A 24542-nucleotide genomic window follows, 5' to 3' on the forward strand; every position below is an offset into this window, starting at 1 on the left:
GGAACAGGAAGTTGTGCAGGAATTGGAGCTCCATAAAATTGATATATGTGCCCTGAACGAAACAAAACAGAAAGGGAAAGGAAGTGCCAACAGAAACAAATTTATATTCCTATACAGCGGAGTAAATAAACGCAAATGAGCTCAGACAGGAATAGGACTCTTAATGTACAATAAATATAGTAACAATATTCAAGAAATAAGATACATCAACGAACACATGATGCTGATTTGCCTTAAACTTCACCAGACGATACTTAATATTATCCCAGTATATGCACCGGATAACAGCAAAAACAAGGAAGACAAAGATGTATAGTAAAACAATAATTCTCGGCGACCTAAACGCCAGAGTAGGCAACATACCTGTGGCTGGAGTTACACAAAGATTTAACGAAGAAACGCTCAACGACAACGGAGAAAGACTTCTAGAACTTTGTTTAATGAATAACCTCCGAATTAACAACACATACTTTGACCACCCAATACAACATAAGATCACCTGGTCAGATACAAGAGGACGTAACTCTATGATTGACTACATTATAACAAACAGACAAATACACCCCAAGAATATAATAGATGTGCGCACTCTATCTTCCGCCAATGTAGGATCCGACCATGGCCCGGTACTAAGAAAAATAAATATAGCAATCACCACACAAGGCAAGCAAAATACAAAAGTAGAAGAAAAGTTAAACATAGAAAGCTTAGAAGAAAAAGGGACACAAAACTTGTATAGAAACAGACTACCAGAAAAGCTAAACAACCATAACCTGGAGACTAAAAAGAATATAGAAGAAACCTGGAAAATTATTAAAAAATGTATAAACAGCAATAAACGGGAATACAAAACTCCATGGTACGACGAAGGGGTGAAAGCACTAGCAAATGAAAAGAAACAAGCTTTCCTAACATACAAAGGAGTGAAGAAACGAAGGCACGAGAAGACTACGTGAGAATCAGGAATAGAGTAAACCAAGAAATAGATAACATCAAAAAAGAACACTGGGAGAAATTTACCAAATATATGGAATACGACCTCTATGGATACCAGAAAAAGGTGTGGAAGATGATAAGGAGACAAAAAACAGAAATGTATGAATTTGTACGCATAGATAATATTACGGCAAAGAATCATTAACGAAACTCACGAGAGAGAACTAATATCAGAAGAAGAGCTACAAAAACGAATAAAAAAATTAAAAAACAGAGAAGCACCTGGTCCTGATAAGATAAACAATGAACTGCTAAAATATGGAGGAACAACACTACGTAAATGGCTCCTAAAATTATTCGTCGATATAATAAATACCGGAGTAGTACCAGCGGAATGGAAGTCTCCTGCTACCGATGCTTAAAATGGGAGACTCGAGAAATCCTAAAAATTATAGAGGCATTAGTCTGATGAATAGTACATTAAAATTGTTAACGGCAGTCATAAAAGATAAAGTCGAGGAAAAAGCGAACATGGCAGATGAACAACAAGGCTTCCGGAAGAACCGCAGCACAATAGACGCAATTTTTATTATCAGACAAATATTAGAGAAGTCTATTGAATATGGAAAACCAGCATACATGTGCTTTGTAGATTTAAAAAGTGCTTTTGACACTGTGAAGCGAAATGACATCTTAAAGATATTACAAGCTGAACAAATAGACCATCAGATAATTAGGACAATTAATGAAATTAACAAGAACAACAAGACCAGAGTTATAATGCCAACAGGGGAAACAGAATGCATAGAACTAAAAGGAGGAATCCGCCAAGAAGACTCGCTCAGCCCATTGTTATTCAATATGGTGATGAATCAAATAATTCGCGAAGTAAGAAAACGACACGGATACCACATGGGAGCGCATAAAAACACGATACTATGCTATGCCGATGATGCAGTACTAATTGGTGATAACGAAGATGGGTTACAAAGGCAGCTCCACACCTTCAATATCACAGCAAACAAACTTAATATGAGAATATCAGTAGAAAAAACTAAATGTATAGTGATCAGTAAAGAGCCGCTTAGATGCAAACTAGAAATAGACAGCAAAATTGTAGAACAAGTAATGAAATTCAATTACCTAGGAGTAGAGATCACTAGTGCTAGGGATATAAGAACAGAGATCACAAGGCAAGCATCAAAAGCGGCAAGATTTAAGTGGTTGCCTCCGAGAAACCATATGGAGAAACAAATATTTGACCACGGAAAGCAAAATGAAAGTATACAAGACAACAGTAAGACCAATCCTAACACATGCAGCGGAGACAAGGTCCGATACAAGAAAGACGAAACAACAAATCAACAATATCGAAATGAAAGTATTAAGATCAATAGCGGGCATATCATTAAGAGACAGACAAATCAACAGAAGTATACGCGAATAATGCAAAATTCAAAATATTAACAGGTGGATAAAAACAAGAAAAAAAAACTGGAACGAACATATAAACCGAATGGGACCAGATAGATTAGCGAACATCTGTAAAAACAACAAGCCGTATAGCAGAAGACCCGTTGGAAGGTCGCCAAAAAGGTGTAAAGATAATGTACAGTCAACAACGACTGAAACAGAATAAGAGGCAGACAAACAGGAGTAATCCTAGTCACACGAAGAAGAAGAAGAAGGTAATAAATTAAAACATTTTTAACCAGTCATATTTTATAGGAATTTCAGTTATCGCTATTTTATTTCGTTACGACTTTGCTTCAAAATGAATGTTGAAAAGTATAAGCAAGGAAAAAAGATGTTTTTAGCTATTTTTAAACATTTTATTTTTTTTATTAATATTCCCGAAATATTTGAGAGGGAAAATAAGTCAATTATTATTAATGAAGTTATCACACAACTTTTACTGGAAAATGCCACCTCACACATCCAAATTAATTACTATTAATTATTAAATCCTAGCAAATAAACAGTCTTACCTCCACGCACAAAATTGGAATGTCCAAAAATTCTTTTTCTAGCTCTCTTAAAGCAGAAAACGCTACCTTCTCAGAATTTCCATAATCTATAAACGAAACTACAGCTTGTTCATCATCAAAATCAGTCACTTTGCCTCGATACCAGTTTCCATCTTCACTATTTACTGCATATATGGAATCAGTTTCGGGAATTATTGTATTCTCGTTAGGTTTACCGTCGTAAGTTTCAAACAACAAATCGAGAAGGGAATTAATTGTTTCGAGGTATTCGTTTGGTTGGATACAAACTGATGATTCGCCCCCGAAAGGTACGTAACCTGTGATGTTTGAACGTAATACCAGCATTGGACACGGAAGATCTAACGTGTCATATGAACCTTCGTCAGGGTTGAGTAAAACGTGTTTATTTCCTTCAGTATCATAAAGAGTAATTTCTAACCTAGAAAAGTAATATTATTGATTTTAATTGTCAAATTACGTTGGGAAAAAAGATATAATATCGTCACTACAACTAGATAACTCAAAAATTTTCATTTTTGGGGTAAGTTTACCTGTAGATGTAAAATTATCATCATGTTATGATACAACGAGACAACACACAAAACACCTTTTGTGTCATAACCAATTTTTGAAAATACACAACTTACTATTATAGTATATCAATATCGATATCTTAAGTCATCTAATTGTTGTACATTTCAATGATTCGAGCAACAACTATACAACTACACTTACCTAGTTATAGCACACAAGTAAGATCACATGTAAACTGCGGCTATTGAGTTTGCACCACTGACGAAGATTTTTTCCGCTGTAGATTGAAGGGTAATTTTGTTTAAAAACGCAGAAAAGAGGTGGTTTTAAATACACATATAAACGAAGAAGATAAAATTTGTGAAGACACTAGTACATCAAGTCAGGTGGCTTCAACTGCCGAGTATGATGCAAATGATGTCGATTCGTTCATCGAAGCTGCGGAAGAGTCTTTCTCCCCTGATCATTCAGAATGTTTATCTGCTGAAGAATAAACTTCATCTGATGATTAAGTTGACAACACGCTTTCATGTAAAAATAGGTTAGTAAAATGTAGGAACAAAAGCAGCATTGGTCTAGATGGCATGGAAACATTTCCTGAAGTAACTGATCGTCCATGAAAGTTACGTGGACGTAACTTTCGTGTTGTATGTCATGTACTGGATGGATGGGCACGCAACCTGCGCAAAGATAAACGCGCCTAAGAGAAGCTTTTATTTCCTCAAGAAATAAAAGCATTCCTGAAGTAACAATGAAATCCGCTTGTCTTACTAACTGTAGAAATCAGTGTTATAGTAAAATAACTGAATTAGACAGAATGAGGTTACTATGATTGTTTACTATGCACTGGCAGATTATAATAAGCAATGGGATTTTATCCATAGTAAAACGGATAAACATCCTAAAAAATATACTACATCGTTACAATGCAAACGAAGTATTTCAATAACCCACAAGGAAACTAAGTTCCTGTATTTGGCTGTATACCATATATTAAAAAATTTTTTGAATAAAATCCTTTATTATCCTAAATTATCCTTTAGTTGCTTTAATAAAGTCCTCGTAGACATACCGTCTCAGGACTTGCAACTTAATGTAGAGTCATATGTCGCCATGTTACCAATCCAACGGTAACTTAATTTTAAATTAGACATAATGTAAACTAAATTTCATTTAGTAATTTTTAAAGGGTTTTTACCCCCATATTTAGTGGCTACATCCATGTATTAACTTGACACTGATGATGGAATACTTATTCCGAAAACGTTTTGTCAATTTAACATAGCCCAACTGGGTTTTTTTATATACCTTTTTATAAAGGATTTTATTCAAAAAAATTTTTTTATTTCAATAACATTTCTTTCGAACAATAATTAACGAATTACGAACGAAGTTTGTAAGGCGATGTTTATAAATACAATAGGAGGGGAACAGTTGATATTGCTGGGAAAAAGTGAATATCTGCACAAAGTCCTGATGATACACAAAATCAATTAAATAGTATGATATGGCAACAAGATGGAATACCGCCACATAATGTCGTAGCCATTCAAGAACATTTAACTAATCAATTTAATGTGTGGATCGGCAATAAGGGTACCATTACATGGCCACCAAATAGCCCCGACTTAACACCATGTGATAGCTTTTTATGGAGGATTTTAAAAGAAAAAGTGTATTTTGATTCAAATACAAATATTAACACTATTACGGCAAAAGTTCGCGCGGAAATTGAAAATTGAAATGGTCATAATAACATAATATCTGACCCATTAGAAAATTTGAGACGAAGATATTACTTGTGCATTGATAACAAAGGAGGGCACTTGAGCATCTATTGTAATCTTAAATGTAGTATTGTATCTTAAATGTAGTGTAAGTCATTAATTTTGTTGACTTTCTAAATATATTTTTTTCTTATCTTAGTATAGTATACTAGTACCATACGCCATTATAGAACAAAAGTAATGCTATACTATGTTATATATTTGTAATCAGGAAATGCAGGGCTACTCAAAACTATAAAAAAATACAGGGTGTCCCATTTGAAATATTGAAGATGCATTGTATTGGGCACTCCCTGTATACAAAATTTGGTCTATTGCTACACTGTTGGTCAGTACAGATAAAATAATACAACTTTTATTTGAAACTTTTTTTGTATTCCCAAAATTAAGGAAAATAAGTGGGGAGTCAAAATATAATGAGAAGCCCTGTACATTATTAAATAGTTAAAAATTGAATACGATAGTGTCTGTTTTAAGCTACAGATGAATTCAAACTTTGCAAAAACCTTTGAACCGTTTTTCCCAAAAGCTTTTTATTTGAGTTGCCTAGTTGTATTGATGTGACGATAATCTCTATTAAAATGTGTATTAAATTGTAGTCACGTATAATAAATAATACTTACTTATTATCTTCTAAGACATTATCGACATAAATAATCACAGCCTGTTGCAAGAGACCCTTAAGGTCGTCTTTAAAAGTTTCAGTCGCAGTTTCCAAGTTATGCATTGTACAGGTGATGATTTTACCACAATCCAGTCCCACGATGAAGTCGTTCAGATCATTCACGCTGATAATAGTAGCTCTAAATTGCTGCCCGAGTAACACGTTAATATCTATATCGCCGTCTGTTGGGGCAGATGCGGCTGATAGGGCCAAGCCGTCTCTGACCAATAGGTCAGCAATACTTTCGGATTCGTAGGTTATATTCACAAAATTTCTAAAAATATAAAACAAAATCAGCAAGTGTTTTATTAAATTAAAAAATACTTACTTTTCATCAACCGTTTTAATAAAATTGCAAACAAAATATTCCTTATCAAAATATCCGCTATATGTATCTGGATCAGCCCAATCTTCACCAATCGGACTTATGCCATTCAGCGAGCACGCTATAGCTTGAGCAGGAAGGTTCATAAACTTCTTATCGATAGGCCACGTTTTGGAAACGATGGATACGTTGCCAAAATCGACGTAATATACTTTGTAATCGATACCTACAACCTCCAATACTCTTGCACGATACAGAACATTGTCTTCGGGAAACAGAGCAACCACGGGCGCGCCGCACATTACCAATTCGGGTTTTCTGTCCTTGTAGAAGTCGTGGATTTCCTCCATCATGGTTTTGAATTCTTCCTATGAAAACGGAAACAAAAATAAATATTTTACCAGGTATATTACACTCACGATTCGATTTATCGACACTTTTTTACTACTTGTACAATTGTTTTATTATAGTGTATAAAATACAACTTGGAAACAAACCCTGCAGTCATGCAAGATATGGTTGATGTTTCAGGTTACAAAGTCTGCAGCTTTAGTCTCCATGAAACAATCCTATTGTATCCAGATGTCTCCACCAGAATACAGATCAAAGCGGACACGGGACTTTATCTATTTTAAAAGGCAAACAGATAGCATTTCTGTTAAACAAGCTTCCCAGAAAAATGATTTACTGCATATTAATGATTTTAAAAGAGAATACAAAAGCCTATCATAAAATTAGAATACACACGAGAAAAACCTTGAGAAGAGAGATAAAATAAAACTTAAACATTAATACAACAACCTGAGAGTAACTACAGAACCGGCAGACGGTTCCTAAGAAACTAAAAACGCTAAAGAGCAACAAGGTAAACAGTCAAGGATTTATAAAAGACTATGCAGGGCAATTGCTTACAGAGAATATAGAAATAAGCCGACAATAGAGAGAATAGTTCAATTAATTGGTACTCAAAATAAATTAAACAATAAATTATTGGTCAATCGGCTCAAAGGACCAATGCAAAAGACCGAATAATAAGGGTGTTTAACAACTGCTGTTGATAAATTTGGTGATAACAATATGTAATAAACGAAATATAAAATTTAAGCACAAGATTAAGATTATATAAACAATATATAAACAATGTGAGATCGCTACACAAGTTTGAAGCATGTTCAATCATCCCGTAAATTCTTCCAAATCTTTGCCCTTAAAAATTTCTTTTAGCTACGCCTATGGCTAACAAATCCTTAGAAGAGTTATACTACGCTTTCTCATTGGCATATCGAGGGTATGTCATGGTTCTCCTATGACCCTTTCCCTTCTCAGAAACAAGTCAATAGTTTCTGTGTTATAATTCTATCCACTAACCCTTCACTTCAAAGAACAGGTATAATTTTCTCACTTGCTTTCTAAAACCTCCGAAAATCAAGGAAGTCCCTTTCACCCCAATCGGTCCTCAATTCAAAAGTGTTATTATGGCTAACCTCGCATGAGCCAAAAAAATCCCTTCTTCAGAGAAAATTTAAGCTCTCATACGAATTTCCAAAAGTATTATTTTATTTGTGTACCAGCTTTCGAGTTAAGCAGGTTAACTTGGCGGTAAGTCGTTTATTCAAATCATGTCTTGGAACTGTCCCGCTAATTTCCATTTTTTTTTATTAATAATTATAGACTTGGATAGTCAAAAGATCGTTCCCCCCTCGTATCTTTTGAACGGTTATTGATATAATAGTGAAATTTGGAAGGAGGTAATAAACAGACTTAGACTTCTTAACTAGTCATAACAAGTGACGTAATAGTGACAGATGACGTTACAGCGCCACTGTGACAGATAATTTTAAATAGGACCTTTTGGCAAGTGATACATCGTTTGGAAGGTATTGAAAATACCTATTCAGTCATAATAATTTTGTTTGAGTTTAAGCTCATTTTGACGAATAAATTAACTAAATACTAAAATTGTAATTTCACACTTAATTAATAAATATTAAAATCTCCGCCTCTGGTTACTTGTCAAAAAGTGGACGTTTTTCAATTCTTTAATTGTTTTTGGCTAAATATCGTTCTTTATGTAAACCTCCTTTTTGTTTATAAAGAGGGTGAAAGTTTACTGAAAAAGCATAGAAAATCCTTTAAAATGAGAGTTTGTAAAGTTATTCAGCTATAAAAATTTCAAGAAGTTTCACTTATTTTATAGTTATTGCAAAATTGAAATGCCAGAAAGCTTTTATCTACAACGTTATTATTTATGTAAAACGTATTGAAATTCGCTGGTTTAATATTTAACAATAATAAATAATTGAATAAACTATATTTGTAATTGAAATTAGCAATTGATTGGAAATAAGAAAACATTTGGTATGGCCCATAAAAGGTTATCTGTACAAAGAAATCACTTACCTTTTGAGTATGGCGTACGGTAGAAAGACGAAATCTCGGAGTGGTGTTGCATTTAAGAAAAAAGTCTTCGACGCTGCGGGGGAGCAATATTTCCACGAGTTCCACGGTAGGAAAATGCCACTTTGGTGAAAATTGTAACAACTTTGCCGGTGTTAAAACACGACTAGCATAATCGGAGGGATTTTGATTAGAAGCCACATAATGCCGAGAAGAGCGTGGTATCAGTTCTTGTATGTGTCTAATACGATTGGTAATTTGTAGGAAGAAAAAATAACATTTAGCAATACGTCAACTAAATAGTATACTTTGGAATAACCACATCACTCGAAACACAAAAATTAGGATATACAAAAGTATCATAGAAAGCATTGCTACATATGGTTCAGAGCTTTGGGTAATAAATAAAAATGACGCATCCAAAATAAAAGCAATGGAAATGAATTATTGGAGAAGATGTTGCCAACTCACTAGAAGAGATAGAGTAAGGAATACTGAAATCAGAGAGCGTATGGGCATAGACATTGACGTCCTGGAAACTATAGAATGCAAAAGGCTGAAATGGTTTGGCCATGTAGAAAGGATGAATGATCAACGATGGCCAAAGAGAATGTTACAGTGGATCCCCACCAACCGCAGGAACAAGGGAAGACCAAGAAGATCGTGGAGACAAGAAGTAAAAGGTGCAATGGAAGATAGGGGTCTACAAGTAGATGACTGGAACGATCGCAAGCGTTGGAAGCTAGGTTGCGAGAAACGGCGGCAGCTGTAATAAACTCGTTATATATATATATATATATATATATATATATATATATATATATATATATATATATATATATATATATATATACAGTCAAAATCGTTTACAACGACACCGGCTATAACGTACAATCGGATATAACAAACAAAATAGTAGGTCCCATAGAATAACATACAAAAAACGCATTTATATTGCTTATAACGAACAAATCGGTTAGAGCAAACGTATTTCTTGGAACACTAGCAGTTAAAATATTGGTTACAGCGTACAATTTCAAGTACATATCTGTACCTCAGATGAAAGGAAAACGCGTTCAGTCATCAAATCACAGTGACATTGAAAGTGCTTTACTCGATTGGTTCAAACAACAACGCGCAAACAATATACCCGTGAGTGGGCCGATGCTTCAGGTAAAGGCTGACGCTTTCGCTGTGATTTTGAAGATGGATTTTAAGTGTAATGCTTCCTGGGTTCAACGTTTCCGAGCTCGCCACAATATTGTCCATGGAAAAATTTCAGGTGAGTCAGCAGTTGTTGACAGATCAATAACAAATGACTGGGTTGAAAATGTGTGGCCTACACTCAGGTCCGGCTATAGCGATGATGAAATTTTTAATGCCGACGAGATGGGGATATTGATGAGTTTAGACTGACACCTGATCACATGCTAAAGTTTAAAGGGGAGAAATGTTTCGGTGGTAAACTCTCAAAAGAGTTCTTGTTGCAGCCAACATGTCCGATTCCATAAAAAGGATGCTTTTGGTGATAGGAAAAAGTAAAATGCCGCGCTGTTTTAAAAACGTGAAAAATCTCCCTGTTGATTACGATTTCAATAAAAAAGCCTGGATGACGTCGGCTATTTTTGAAAAGACTTTAATAAAATGGAACTGTGAACTTTTACAACAAAAGAAACACATAATTTTATTTGTCGACAACTGTCCGCCCCACCCCCAGTTGACAGGTTAAAACAAATTAAACTCGTTTTTCTGCCTACAAATTGTACGTCCGTACTGCAGCCCATGGACCAAGGAGTTATAAGAAGTCTTAAAGCGTGCTTTCGGAAAGAATTGGTGTACAAAATCATCGAAAAGAGAGAGAATAACGACGATACGAAAATCAGTATTCTTGACGCTATACTAATGATATCAAAGGCATGGGAATCTGTGCGGAAGGAAACGATCATCAACTGTTTTCGCTTTTCCCGCCTAACTAAAGACTTACAACCATCAGGAATCGCATACAACGATATTGCACAAACGCATTTGCAGGATGCCGTTTCCCTTCTCAGTTCTGACTGCTCTGCAGATGACTATATACGAGTGGATGACGAAATAAGTACGAGCGAAGAACTGTCAGATATTGACATCGTACTGAGTCACCAAACTAGTGACAAACACAGTACTAATGAGGCTGATGAAAAATTGGAAGATTTCAGAAAAATCCCTACTGTTGCTGAGGCGTATGCTGATTCTTCCACCATAAGAGCATTTATTCAGACTGCTGAAACTTCCCAGAGTGTCAAAGAATCATTATCGATTGTTTCCACATCAATTGAAAAAATGTTTTTTCAGAAGTTCAAGGAAGGTGACAAACAAAAATTACAGACTTTTTTCATTAAATATTCAGGTAATATGTTGTATTTACATATTTTGTAATACATAAATGTATGTATTTTTCTTTGTCTATTTAAAAATAAATAGTATGTGTATGCCTACATTTTTATAATACAAAGATTTTGAGAAGCCGTTATATTATGAGTACCTATACTTTATTGACTACTTACCTATACTTATTTCAATACATATTATACATAAATTTAGAATTTAGATTTACGTAAGTACAATAAATACATATGTTAAATGTTATGTATAATATGTTATTATAACATATTATAAGTATTGATAAAGTAACACATTTTTGCGTCATAAACCTAGGTACAACGAACTGACTGTTCTTACCAGTGTGATATCGTTTATAGCAACCTGTTAATTATAACCGATAGAACCGCTTACAGAGAATACTGGCTACAGTGTACAAAAACCACCAGTCCCCTGAAGTTCGTTATAAACGATTTTGACTGTATATATATAAATAACATTTCGAATAAAAAAAAATAACTTCCTACACTACACTACTTACAATATTTAACATAAACTTAATCGATATGCATGTAGATAAAAGTTTCTGAAATAAACAATTTCAATTTTGCATTAACAACAACTCTTAAGTGAAACTTCTTGAAATTTTTATAGCTTTTATAGAATACATGTGATATTGTCCCTATTATCACGCGAAATTAATTTTCAAAAAATCAACTTTTGAAGCTATTTTTGCAATAGGCAACAAATTAACAAAAATAACTTAAACTCTCACTTTAAAGGATTTTCTATGCACTGATTTTTCAGTAAAATCGTGTTAATTTTCCATATAATTTACCGAACTTTATCTTTAGTATTCAAAATCAAATAGCGATTTTACATTATTTCTAAGTAAAAAATGACGTTTAATCTTTTGCATATTTTGTTATTACGTATTGGTATCAGCAAATTTATCAAAAGCAGTTGTCAGATGCCTGTATCAAAGAATGTCACGAAAAACGCTTTTTGTTCGCTAATTTCTCTGCTATAAAAATCTTTTCTGATCAAACATATATTAAAAGCTTAAAAATATAACGTGCCTTGAATAATACGTTTTATGAAAAAATATGCAGAAATACCAAAGATTAGCAGTGGTAGGGACGATTTTTACATGACAAACCAAAAATAGTTATAATCAATAAATAAAATAATTTAAAAATAATAAAAATATAACAATCTTTTACTTACTTGATAGTCTACTAATTGACAATGAAATAGTTCCGGATTATGGAACCAACTGACTGTAATCTTCGCTTCAGTACCAACAACTTCGTATGACTGGAATGTGGTAGAGATGGGAACAGCATCTATGCTCGGTGCTTTCGGTGTGGAGTCCCATGAATCTCCACCAGCATTGTTGTCGTCGAAATTTAAATTCCTGGCTTTGTCGAAGTCTCTAGGGTTTCGACCGCCTCGATCATAGCGAGAATTCGATCTAGGTCCTCTTTGGAAGCTTTTCTCAGAACCGCTTTCAGATCCATCCCTAAATATTAAAAATAGTTTGAAGAATACGTAGAAATTTCAAAGAAAATGGTAGTTTTTAGAAAAAAAAAATTTTATTTTGCAATATAACTTGCAATAATATGAATAAATTTCTTTAGAAGATATTTTAAAGATCCTAAAATACTCACTTTTTATAATCCCTTTGTCTATATCCTCCATCTCTTTGGTTTCCTCTATCGTTGAAACCGCCACGTCCACCTCTTCCTCCTCTATCACTTCTAGATCCTCCACGATCGTTTCTATCGCTGTTAAATCCACCTCTGTCACCCCTATCATTGTTATAACTTCTATCACTATTAAATCCCCGATCGCCTCTATCACTGTTGAATCCTCGATCGCCTCTATCACTGTTAAATCCTCGATCGCCTCTATCGCTGTTAAACCCTCCTCGATCGGCTCTATCGCTGTTAAATCCTCCTCGATCTCCTCTATCGCTGTTAAATCCTCCTCGGTCGCCTCTATCACCCCTATCGCTGTTAAATCCTCCTCGATCGCCTCTATCGCTGTTAAATCCTCCACGACCACCCTTATCAAAACGTTCTCTTCCATCTCTGCCCCCTCTGTCATTATTAAACCCTCCTCTGTTCTTTCTATAAACAAAGAATTATAAATAATAGCAAAGAAGTTTTTATAAAATACCAACCTATCGCCCCTGTTATCGTTGTTTCTCCAACTGGATCCACCTTCACTATTATCGTTCGAACCGGTTACCCATTCTTCTTTTTCTTGGGGTTTCCATGGTTCTTCAGTGACATTTTTTTCCATGTCATCATTCCACTCGTCGTTGGCCTGATTGTCATTCCAATTTGCATCGTTACTGTTATGGTCGTTACTGTTGTAGGTATCGTTTTGTTTGTATTTGTCAAGTCGACTATTTAGACTAAAACATAGAAGTCATTGATGTGCGGAAAATAGCAAATATATAAAAGTATAAAAGATGCAGAATTGTACAAAAATATTCTTTTTAATGGAGGATACTTTATGAACACTCTCAAAGAGTCTTAGAATACACTTTTCAAAAAGCCCTGGTCTGCAGAAAAATAAATTCTTTGGTAGTGCATCATATTCCCTCCTCTTAAAACAAATTACATAAATTTGCAGAAAAAAACAGGTGTTTTCAAATATTTTAGCGGGCTCTACGTAGTTCAAGGTCACAAGGTGTCTATTTTCAGTCATCTAAATGGCGCTACATAGCAATATGAGTCTGATAAACGGAAAGTTTGCTTAATGATCCTATCTTTCTCTCTCCGAGTCTGTTTTCGGTTCTGACACTATTTCAGATGTGTTCTCAATAAATACAAAACATGTCATGTCATTGTGTAAACGAAGACAGACATAGAAAAAATACAAGCATTCGTGTTTTCTGGTGTATATGCTGCCCTCTATAAAACGAATAAAATTGATAGAAAAATTATTATTTTGCTCAACCAGTTTAAACACCAATAAGTAATAGTAATAAACAAATTTACCCCTAATTTAGAGAGCAAGTGTCAGCTTAGCAAGTCTTACTACTGTTTACAGAGTTGATCATCAAGGAAAGCTACAGTGATGGTCATTACGTATTTTTTACATATTATGAATTAGTTTCTTTCTTACTATGTGTGAATTGATATTCTTAAATACTATAGACAAATTATAGTGCAGTGTTGATGCCAACCGACTCTAACTGACGTGATTAGCAAATAACCTTCATATAAGATATTAAAATTGTAAACATAACCTATACAAATTGAATCATGTTCAACCTACAACTGGTTTTTTGGAAACGTTCATTTGACGGATATTCTCAAGTTAAAGTTGATTTCATATAATCGAATGAACTATCTTACAATAAAGTCGTCCCAGGAACGCAACTCAGCAATATTGGCAATATCATTTTAGAGTCGTCTACTCTAAAATGTATAATATGTCTGAATTGTCAATATGAATAAGTTGTATAAAATTAAATTTTAGAAGAATTTTTCACCAAGTAACAAAAAACAAAATTTGTTTAATTTTTTTAATGGCATAGACTAGGTGTCAATCAGCCACAATTAATATTTTGTATTTTGAAAACGATTTCCAAACTGGAAATTGAAACGCCAATAAACTTATTTTAAACCTAAATTGTGGCTTATTCTAAAGAAAAATAGTAATTAATTTTACATTTGTTACGTTACTAAGTATAAAAAAATATAGAATGATCAAACTAACCTGGAATCTTTATTTTGACGCCAAGATCTATCGTTGTCGTTCGTATTTTTTTCGAAATTTCTGTAAAAGAAATGATTTACATTAAAATATACAAAAAACAAAATACTATTTGAGCCGGTGAAAAATGTCTACGTTTAAGTGGTCTATCTAATCTACAAATATGAATTCTACATCTTTCATATATAATACAAAAAATTGGTCTATTTTGACTTAAGCCACTTTCACTCTAAACATGTGCAAGGTAAATTCAATGATAATGACTTGAATCTGGAAAAGCAGTGAATTTTATTGAACATTTTGAATAGTTTTACACTATTAGCTTGCGTCACGTAGTTCATTACTTTGATCTCCCCCTTCATTATTAGGTTCATCGATTTTCTCTTCATGGTATGTCAAAGGTCTAATATTATCTTCAACATCATCTGCGGTGTTTGGATCCAAGAAAAAGTGTGATACACCGGAGGAATAAACGGTAGCAAATGGATCATGTCTTGCCTTTTCAACCTCTTACCAAGTCTCATTGACGGAGAAAATTTTTCGCATGGCACATTATTTAAAGCTACGGGTCTTCCATTTCTTCCAGTCCACTTTGTATTTAGGACATAACTCTATCATATTTTGCAATGTTTCTGTGTACATTATTTCGTACGGATTATCTTTTTGTAATCTGATCCATTGGATTTTCAATCGGTTCACAGGATTGTTGTCAGTGTTTTTCTTCCTGTTGCTCATATTTCTCTTTAAATTATTAGTTAAAAATAATCTTCATTTGTCATTTTATTTACAATGAACTTATTTTTTTAAGTCTACACTTTGCCATGATGTGCCAGTCTTTTGGCTGGTATTTAGATGACTGTTGCTGCTGAATCTACACTGACAAAATCAGCGTCGTTTGGCAAATATGAATGGCCTGGAACCCAAAACTTTTGATCTATGATATGGATGTTAGTCTTATCACTCTGAATAAACATGTTTGCATTAAGTTTCAAGTGCTTTATCAGACATGAAGAAATGTCTGGGTGTGGTTTCAATCCACACATAAAAATATCCAGAATCTTTCAAAATCATGTACTCCAAAATTGTAGCAGTAGAGGTTTCGTTTGTAGCAGGTATGTGAAACTTTTAATACTGGGAAGGGTACAGCTTTTTGCAAATCCATACTGAAAGCATAACTTTCTTGATTGTTTTTGGAAATTTTTTTATTGTCTTTCATGCAATATCTAGCTAATTCAGCCTTCCTTAGGCGAAGCTCATGATCCCTTTCAAGTATTTTCTTATCTTCCTGGCTCAAATCAGGGTAAGATATTTTAATTTTGTATTTATCGCAACATTTACATGTACCTTTGTAAGAAATGTAAAAACGCAAGTTGAATTTTTTTATTGAATGCATATCTATAAAGTGTTCCTTAACTGCAACTGATCTCTGGTCTCTGATCTTCAGAACATTTTTCAACATAGAGTGCATACATTTTTCGTAGGTTCGAAGAAGATCTATGGGCTGTTCTATTATGTCTTGGTCTTCTTTGCTTTACTGCATTTTTATGTATCAAATCACTTAAAAATGTATTTTGTATCTTGAAATCTCCCATTTTCCAAAAATATTGAAAAAAAGACTTCCTCTTTTCTAGTGTGATTACATTTAATTTTACAGGAACAAAGAGTTTGTTGAAATGTTTTATCTTCGACAATTTTTCCCTTCTTTGACACATATCGCTGTCCAGAGATGTATATACATATACATCTGACTTCATTGTCATACAACTGTTTTTATAAAAAAAATTCAATAAATTAACACACAATTCTAAAATATATCTATGGAATAAAGGTAAATAACTTTTAATAATTTAAATAATATAAAACACCACTTTCAGTTAACAAACAATTACATAATACCTACTTCCTGTTTTATTTGTTAATATCTCTCCCCTCAAGAACTTCCCCGTACATTTCAAAACAGTTACAATAAAACCTATGATTACCCATCACCAGCAATTCAGGATAGTTTGAACTATAATTTAATAATTCTAATATTTTAACTCAATAGATTTTCTCATACCTATTTGTGGATTTTTTACTTTGCTTCATCAATTTTTATTCATATTCACAGACATGTAATATTGGCATAATTACTATAGTTGTTATCTTTATAAGACAGCACCCTAATATGGGCTTTGTAATTTCAGCATTTAATTTACCTGGTACCGTTAGACCTGAAGATGCTTAGCAAAGTGTAGTAAGCGAAACCGGTCGTTTTGATGGTAAAATTATATTGATTGTGAGTAAGTCTTATTTGATTTCTTTTTACCTATCTCAAAATAAACATTATTAAATCCAGTATTTACTGATATAACCTCAACTTTTAGTAAGGTAGTTGTGAAAGCACTCATAAAATTTCCAATAATACACTTGAAACACATTCACCTTTTTTCACTGAATAAAATGATTTTCAGTTATTAACGACCGAAACTGCACATAACTGGGGTTTACATAACAACAAACAGTGACTTACTTCATTTCCAATTCCAGAAAGGAAACTAGAGTGCTGCTCCTAATGGCGAATTCATCTACTAATGACTAAAGACACTACATATATAGACCTAGTACTATGTCAGGGTATTTGAAATTTTATGACTTATACCACTTTCATTCTCACCGGCTCATTTAATAATAACACTGACTAAAGCACATAAAACAATTAACAAATACACAAATACCTTTTCTTAAAAAATCCCTTTGAGTTGCTTGGAAAAAGAATCATAGTTTAAAAACTTTTAACAAATAAATTCAAAAATTATGATCCTTATTAAAATTCTTATAAACACACAGTGGTTTCATATTATTTATGAAACTGACTACACTTGAATTAACTCAATTTACAATTCACGTCGAATTTCTCTTGTTGCCGTATTTTGAATCTAACGGGATAAGCTAGGATTAATAAGACTTTATTAGAAGACCCCTGAACTCCCCCTGTGGGTGGATTAAGTAGCTCACGGTGTCGGTGCCGGTCCCAATACCGGATAAAGGAGGAGGTAAATGACATAGAAAATATAGAAGGAAAAGAAAAAATCTATTTACTTACTGATTATCTCTACTATCTTGTCTCCAAGACTTTTCGTTTCTGTCGCTAGGTTTTTCCCAAGGTTTGTGTTCACTGTAAATATAAATACCTACTGTATATTATTCTTAAACAACAAATAAACGTCTTACCGTCCGGTGTTTTGGCTTCTATCCCCTTTGAAATTTTGTTCCCTTTGTTGTGTGTATGATTTTCTATGTTCTAGTTTGTTGCCTGCTTGTACCAATACTGGACTGACCTGTAATAATGTAGATAGTTAATCCTTAATAGGGTAGAATTCAAATATTTTAAAAGTCTCAACAAAAAGTATTATTGTCCAAACCCCAATTTAAGTAGTATGACTGGCCTTTTGGCTTTGCCAGGCCATTAACTTATGGAAAAAAATTGAGTAGATATACAAAAATATACTGCACATTCGCTGATATATACTTTCCAAGAAGCTATTAAGCTGCTGGAAGTTTAAGTGACTACGCCTATGTCAACATCCGAATCTGAAAGATGCTTCTCTATGTTGAAGAAGATAAAAACTTTTTTAAGCATATCGATGAAAGAAGAAAGACTAAGAGCATTGGGAATGTTATCAGCTGAAAAAGTGTTTCTCAACAACATTGAAGTCTTTAATAAACGAGTTATCGACTGTTTTGCTAGTAAAACAGAACGAAGTGTTCTGTTCAACAGTGTAAATTTTCATGTTAATAAACATTTTTGAACTGCCATAAATTACAGCTTGATGCGAGGGAAGTTTTTATTGTTAAAAATACTAAGTGCGCTCGTTACTCTTAAAATTTGTAATATTTTGTTAGTCTTGTTCTTGTTGTCAGTTGTTTGACATAATATCGATATTCCTTGCCGTATTTTCATTATTCTTTATCCATGCCGTCATCTAATTAAAATGTTACTTTTAAAGAAAGTGTACACAAAAAAAACGAAAAAAAAATCCTTTTTCATCCAGTAAAGTAGCCTCGTATTTCCGTGAGACTGTGTAAAAAAGTACTCTACCAGGAGTCTGTAAAATTATCAGTGACTCAGACGTATCATAATACAAATTTTAAGATTCCACTTGATATTACCATTCAGACGTGCCTGGTATAATGTTTTAAAATATGGGCAGTCAACCAATTAAGTTTTCATCGAACTTATGATAAGTCCACGTGGACTAACGGCCAATGAAAACATCGGATATCGCTGTTATGACACATCATAATGCATTATCTTTTGTCGGTAGACTTATTCACACTTGAGGTAAGATTATATCAGTATTTGACTGAGCTTGCGGAGTCATGAAATAAGGTATCAGGTTTCGACCGTCCAGTGTCGAAGGGACGGAGCACTTTGGCAAGCAAATTTTTATATTTTATTTTTAAATTGCGGATATGACCAACAGATTTTTGGGAGACAAGAATATTTTTAGTATAATCATAACTGCTACAGCGTTCAGTTAAATTCAAATTTCAAATAGTGAACCGCAAGTTAGTTTGGTAGTGACTTTTTTCAGTGTTCTTTCTACGAAAAACTTTTTACATTTTACGTTTTTACTTTTTTTGGATACGTTTTTACGTGATTATACGTTTGATACTTTTAAAATATTGCGTCCATGGTGCGATAATAATTCTGTAGCTGAAGAGGCAATGGAACCCTCTAATCAATTGGAAGATTTACAAAGGCGTGTAGTAAAACGTAAGCGACATTTTCAATACCTTTCTGATGATGCCAAACGTATGCTAAAAAATGTTTATGAAGGACTGTTTTTTAACCAGAGTGCCCAAAGCAACCTGCTACAAAATTATAGGAGAAACATCTTCTTCTAGACAGAAGAGAAAGGATTGTGACAAATTCAGAAAAATAGAACCGCAATTAATTGAATCTATTCTCTAACTAGAACAATATACCAAATGTATGCGGCTAATATTTTTCCAACTATTGAAAGCCTTCGAAGTGAATTGGTTCGAAAGGGCATTCTCTCGTGTTCAGCAACAAAACTTCGATTATTTCTTAAAGCCAATAATTTTAAGTACAAAACTATAGACAAGCGACAGACACTAATGGAAAGTACTAGAATAATTTCTTTAAGAAACAATTATATGAGACAGCTAACTGAGTATCCAAAAATGAAACGAGATATTGTTTATTTAGATGAGACCTGGTATGATACTCATGACACCGTGAAAAAAAGTTGGACAAATAATAACAAAAAGTGTTTCAACTCAGTACCGCCCAATAAAGGAAAGAGGATTATAATTTTACACTGCGGTGGAGAAAATTAATGGATCGACGAGCATTATTAATATCTGCAAAATAAATTAAAGACGCGTCTCTGGATTATCATGACGATATGTAAAGTTCAATTTTTGAATCATGGTTTGAAAAATCTCTTCTTCCGAAATTGCCTAAACACAGTGTGATTGTCATGGACAACGCATCATATCATTCAAGATTAATGAAAAAAACTCCAAATAATAGTTGGAATAAATTACAAATTCAGGAATTTTTATTCACGGAAGATTTGTATTTTGAGGCATTTTATACTAAAAAGCAATTGTTGGAGGTTGCTCATAGTAAACAGTACGAAAAGGAATATGTTGTTGACAACTGTGCTCGTAGTAACGGGCATACTGTGCTTAGACTTCCTCCTTATTATTGTACATTGAACCCAATAGAGTTAATATGGGCTCAACTTAAAGGAAATATAAGGAGAAGAAACGTTGCTCCTAAATTTTCGTCTACTGTTCTCCAGTTAATTAGAAGAGAAGTCACAAAAATCACAGCAACCAACTGGAAAAATGTAATAAAACATGTGATCGGAGTGGAAAATGACTATGTTAAATATTTACCAGCATTAACTAAATTAACTATAAATTTAGATGATACGAGTGATACTAGTGATAACAGTGACTCTGAGTAGATAGTAAGTACTTAATTCGAATTAGGTGTTAATTGAAACCTTTATTTCTATTGTAAATTGTAGATATTCTCATTTTGCTTATATATCTTTGAAAACAAGGTATAAAGACACTCCTTGATAGGACAAAAATTATTAATATTTTAGAGGAGTATGTCAACTAAAACTGTCACTGTCACAATGGCAGTTGCCAAACTCGTCCGATACGTCTAAAGGTGGGAAACAATAAGTAGAATGTAAATTTATAGGTTTTTATCGCTCAATCTCCCACCCCCACTAGTTTCATTTCTTTTTATCTCATAACTTAATGTGTTTTCCATATTTTGCGTTATTCTGTCGGTTATTAGCGAGCTCATCACTGTATAGTTAAATATAAATGTACATTAAAACTTTTTAAAATAGTTCACCGATAATAGCCATCTCCTATTTATTACAATGACAGCAGTAGGTACTTTATACTTATAATTTTTCAGAAATGAATGTAACTTGAATTGACTATTTCTTGTTGTGTTTTTATAATACATAATTAAGACAACATGGCTAATAATAAGCAACCAATTATTCAGCCGAGTACTACAAGTATTGGTAAACAAAATTTATTTTTGTAAATTATAATTTTAATCTCGAGTAGTTGATAATTATACATTTTTTCTAATTAAAACAAAAAAAGGTCATAGAAAATGTCACTCGGGGCAAACTTCATCATTGTGAGTAATAGCCATCATTACATGCTCGTTGAATAATATACTATTATTAACAATGTTTTATATAGATATTATTATTTTACAATAAGTTCTGTTCAGTTGAGTCGATTAGTGTTATCACTCCCAAGATATATCACAGAAGTTAACAACACCGATATTTTTTATTTAAACTTTACAGAAAATGAAACTTTTTGGTAAATAAAATTAAATAACAGTAAAAACTTTTATTTAATTTAAAATTAGATATCTACGCTACTGTTCAATAAAGTAGGGGTCATTCTGACAGTGTTGCCATTTTACTAATAGTATTTTACTCGCTCTGGTTCCTATAAATTTTCTCACGAAATTACGTGCCGACTATACCTGGTAAATTTATCTATTTGTACATCGCCCTTTTTAGTAGTCATGGGCAAATTGTTCTCAAAAAACGTTTCAGAAAAAAAAATTAAAACCATATTAAAAATTGTCGGGAGGGGAACGAAGAGTAATATTAAAGCTTCTCATATACTCACAGAGATCTCCCAAAATTATATAGGAAATGTATGCGCTACAGTATTTTACATAACTTTATTAACCAGAAATATTACATATTTATTTTAACTAATAAAACAAAATGTAAGATAAAGGTTTACCTAACAAAGTAGTGAAATAATGTAGAACATAATAAGAGATCCTTCTTCATATCAATAATAAAGAAGAATCTTTAATTTTCCGTTAAATACAGTTTAATTCACTATAAAATTTATATAAATATGTTGGATTTAACATAAATTTTCAACAATTTTTTAACAACAAAAGAAATCAACAACACGACAAACCATAGTCGTGCAATAAAATGGTTGTCAACCCAATACAACTGCTGTATATTCTTGCTCATAGACACGTTACAGAGACCAACTCTGAGAAACGATCAAAACAAAATTCTGCAGAGAGAGAATCCAGTCCATGCTTGGACTTTTAATTTTAAGATTACAAATATGTGGAAAAATTCATTATTTACTAACCTGTGATATAGCTGCAGCCAATTTATCAAGCAACAAGGAAGCAACATTGTATTCAGAGTCATCAAATAACTCAACCAATGCCTTTTTGTCGCACATATCCACAACTTTCATTGTAAATGTATTTTCCAATAGCAGTTCCTCCAGTAAACCATCCCTTACGACATCAGGTTCCATCTTTTGGTATCCGTTGAGACAACATTCAATAGCTTGAGGTTTAAGAACCGTTAGAATTTCACCTTCGATGTTTTTCAGCTGGTCTATAGGCACTGATTCCTCGTTTCCATAGTCTATGTAGCGAACTGTGACTAAATTTTCTGATATTTCTGTAACTTGCGATCTATACCACATCTGGTCTTCGCTGTATTGGGCACAACAAGGAATTCCTGGCTTAATGGAAGACAATTCCATAAAAGAACTATCTACACACAAACTTTGAAGCTCTTCCATAAGAGTTGTTAGTTCCTGTTCTTTTTTTACTAATTGAACATAGAATCTGCAAAAAAGACAACATAGAATCTACAATTACCCCACGTACTGATTTTTTAATTCTTATAAGCATTTTTAAGATACCAAGAAAATAATTTGGACAAAGTAAAAAAAATGTTCTAAAATTAACTTATAGCACCAAAACCACTTACCGATTGCAACTGTACACGTAACTAACTTTAACCGGCTGGCTAAAACCTCTCATTAAAATTACTGGCTCGGGATAAGAGTGTTTTGCTGCTCTAATGACAACATCGAGTGCACTGGTCATAGTTTCCGGATCCCACAGTTCGCATTTGGGTAAAGCTGTTCTAGTAGGGGATGGTAAAACTTTCATATGCAATAACCTATTGTCTACAAACTTTTTGAAAGCACTTCTCATATCGATTGTAACAGTTGCTTTATCTACTCCGGCCAGTGAGAAACGTATGGCCATTACTTTCGGCAGAACATATTTGAATGGAATTTGGTAAAGGCATTCCAATGGTAGTACTTCGTAATTTCCGAAGTCTACAAAGAAAACCTAAAAAATATAATATTAATGAATAACTAACCAGAACTAATAACACTAGAATTTATGATGATTATACTGTGATAAAATTCTTCATAAACTAAATTATAACTGCAAGACAAAATGTGTGGCTTGTAAATTTGTATGAAGACTCTAAATTCAAGTTGCAATGTTAAGAATTGATGTATAAAGGTGCATACAATTGCAAATGTTTTAAGGATTTCAAAGATATGCGTTAGGTCACATCTGATACTAGGAATTGAAGTATAAGAAATGTAACGTTATAATAGGTCGACGAAAGACCAAATACTTGTGCTAAAAGAAATCCAGACTACGTGCTATGAACATAAAACAGTATACTAAAACAATTATTAATTGAAGGTGATTACTTGGCAACATCGCACTTAATACAGCGCTTAACGATAACTTTTCAACGAAATCATATTCCACTTATCAATTTTGCAGAGGCGTACGAAAAAAATTTTAATTTACACACTTAAGTAGTTACGTAAAAATGAAATCTAAGACCGATATAATTATTAAATTATCATGCGTCTCTTAACAGGTATCTTATAGTTACTTACAAATTAAAGTAAAATTTTATTCTTATTAGAGAGTACCTAATACAGAACTTCAAAAAACAGAAAACTTTGGAAAATACTTATTATTTTTCATTAGACTAAACAATCTGAAATTTTAACATACGATCTCGTCGTTAATTTATGTGTTTTTAATCCAATCTAATAAATTAATTGCCAAATTTCTCTTTGTATATTGAGCGGCCGTTAATGGGTTAATACTATATAAAGAATAAACTTGCCTCAAAACTATTTTAAAGTTAATAATAAAGTTTATTTAATAAATATATTCCCAAGAAATAGAACACACTACGCCTATGCACATATAAAATGTGGATTGAATAAACTAAAATATCATATTTCTCTCATTCTCATTCTTTCTAAGAACGTAAATATATATAGACCAGCAAAATATTGATAAGTTTACCGATGTTTCAAACTATTCAATGAACTTGTCTCACTATACACTCGTGAATCGCACCATTTTATATTGTTACGGGGACAAATTTTCTTACTTTTTCACTTATTTACATGGGCGAAGCATACACAATAAA

The 24542-nt window shown here is 33.0% G+C and overlaps 1 protein-coding gene across 3 annotated transcripts in view; it reads right to left on the reverse strand.

Moving 5' to 3' along the window:
* Nucleotides 1-24542, reverse strand: part of LOC140445294 (protein tudor-like) — a 69749-nt gene that overhangs the window by 33638 nt on the left and 11569 nt on the right. For all 3 annotated transcript variants that reach the window (XM_072537233.1, XM_072537234.1, XM_072537232.1), the window contains exons 3-13: nt 23052-23422; nt 22414-22906; nt 17938-18044; nt 17810-17881; nt 14728-14787; nt 13178-13414; nt 12663-13124; nt 12220-12514; nt 6238-6602; nt 5869-6183; nt 2925-3363 (exon numbers count right to left, since the gene is read on the reverse strand). In XM_072537233.1, coding sequence (XP_072393334.1) covers nt 2925-3363; nt 5869-6183; nt 6238-6602; nt 12220-12514; nt 12663-13124; nt 13178-13414; nt 14728-14787; nt 17810-17881; nt 17938-18044; nt 22414-22906; nt 23052-23422 — 3216 coding nt within the window. The remainder of the gene's footprint in view (nt 1-2924; nt 3364-5868; nt 6184-6237; nt 6603-12219; nt 12515-12662; nt 13125-13177; nt 13415-14727; nt 14788-17809; nt 17882-17937; nt 18045-22413; nt 22907-23051; nt 23423-24542) is intronic.

This window comes from Diabrotica undecimpunctata, chromosome 7, assembly GCF_040954645.1.
Source record: "Diabrotica undecimpunctata isolate CICGRU chromosome 7, icDiaUnde3, whole genome shotgun sequence".
NCBI classification, from domain to species: domain Eukaryota; kingdom Metazoa; phylum Arthropoda; class Insecta; order Coleoptera; family Chrysomelidae; genus Diabrotica; species Diabrotica undecimpunctata.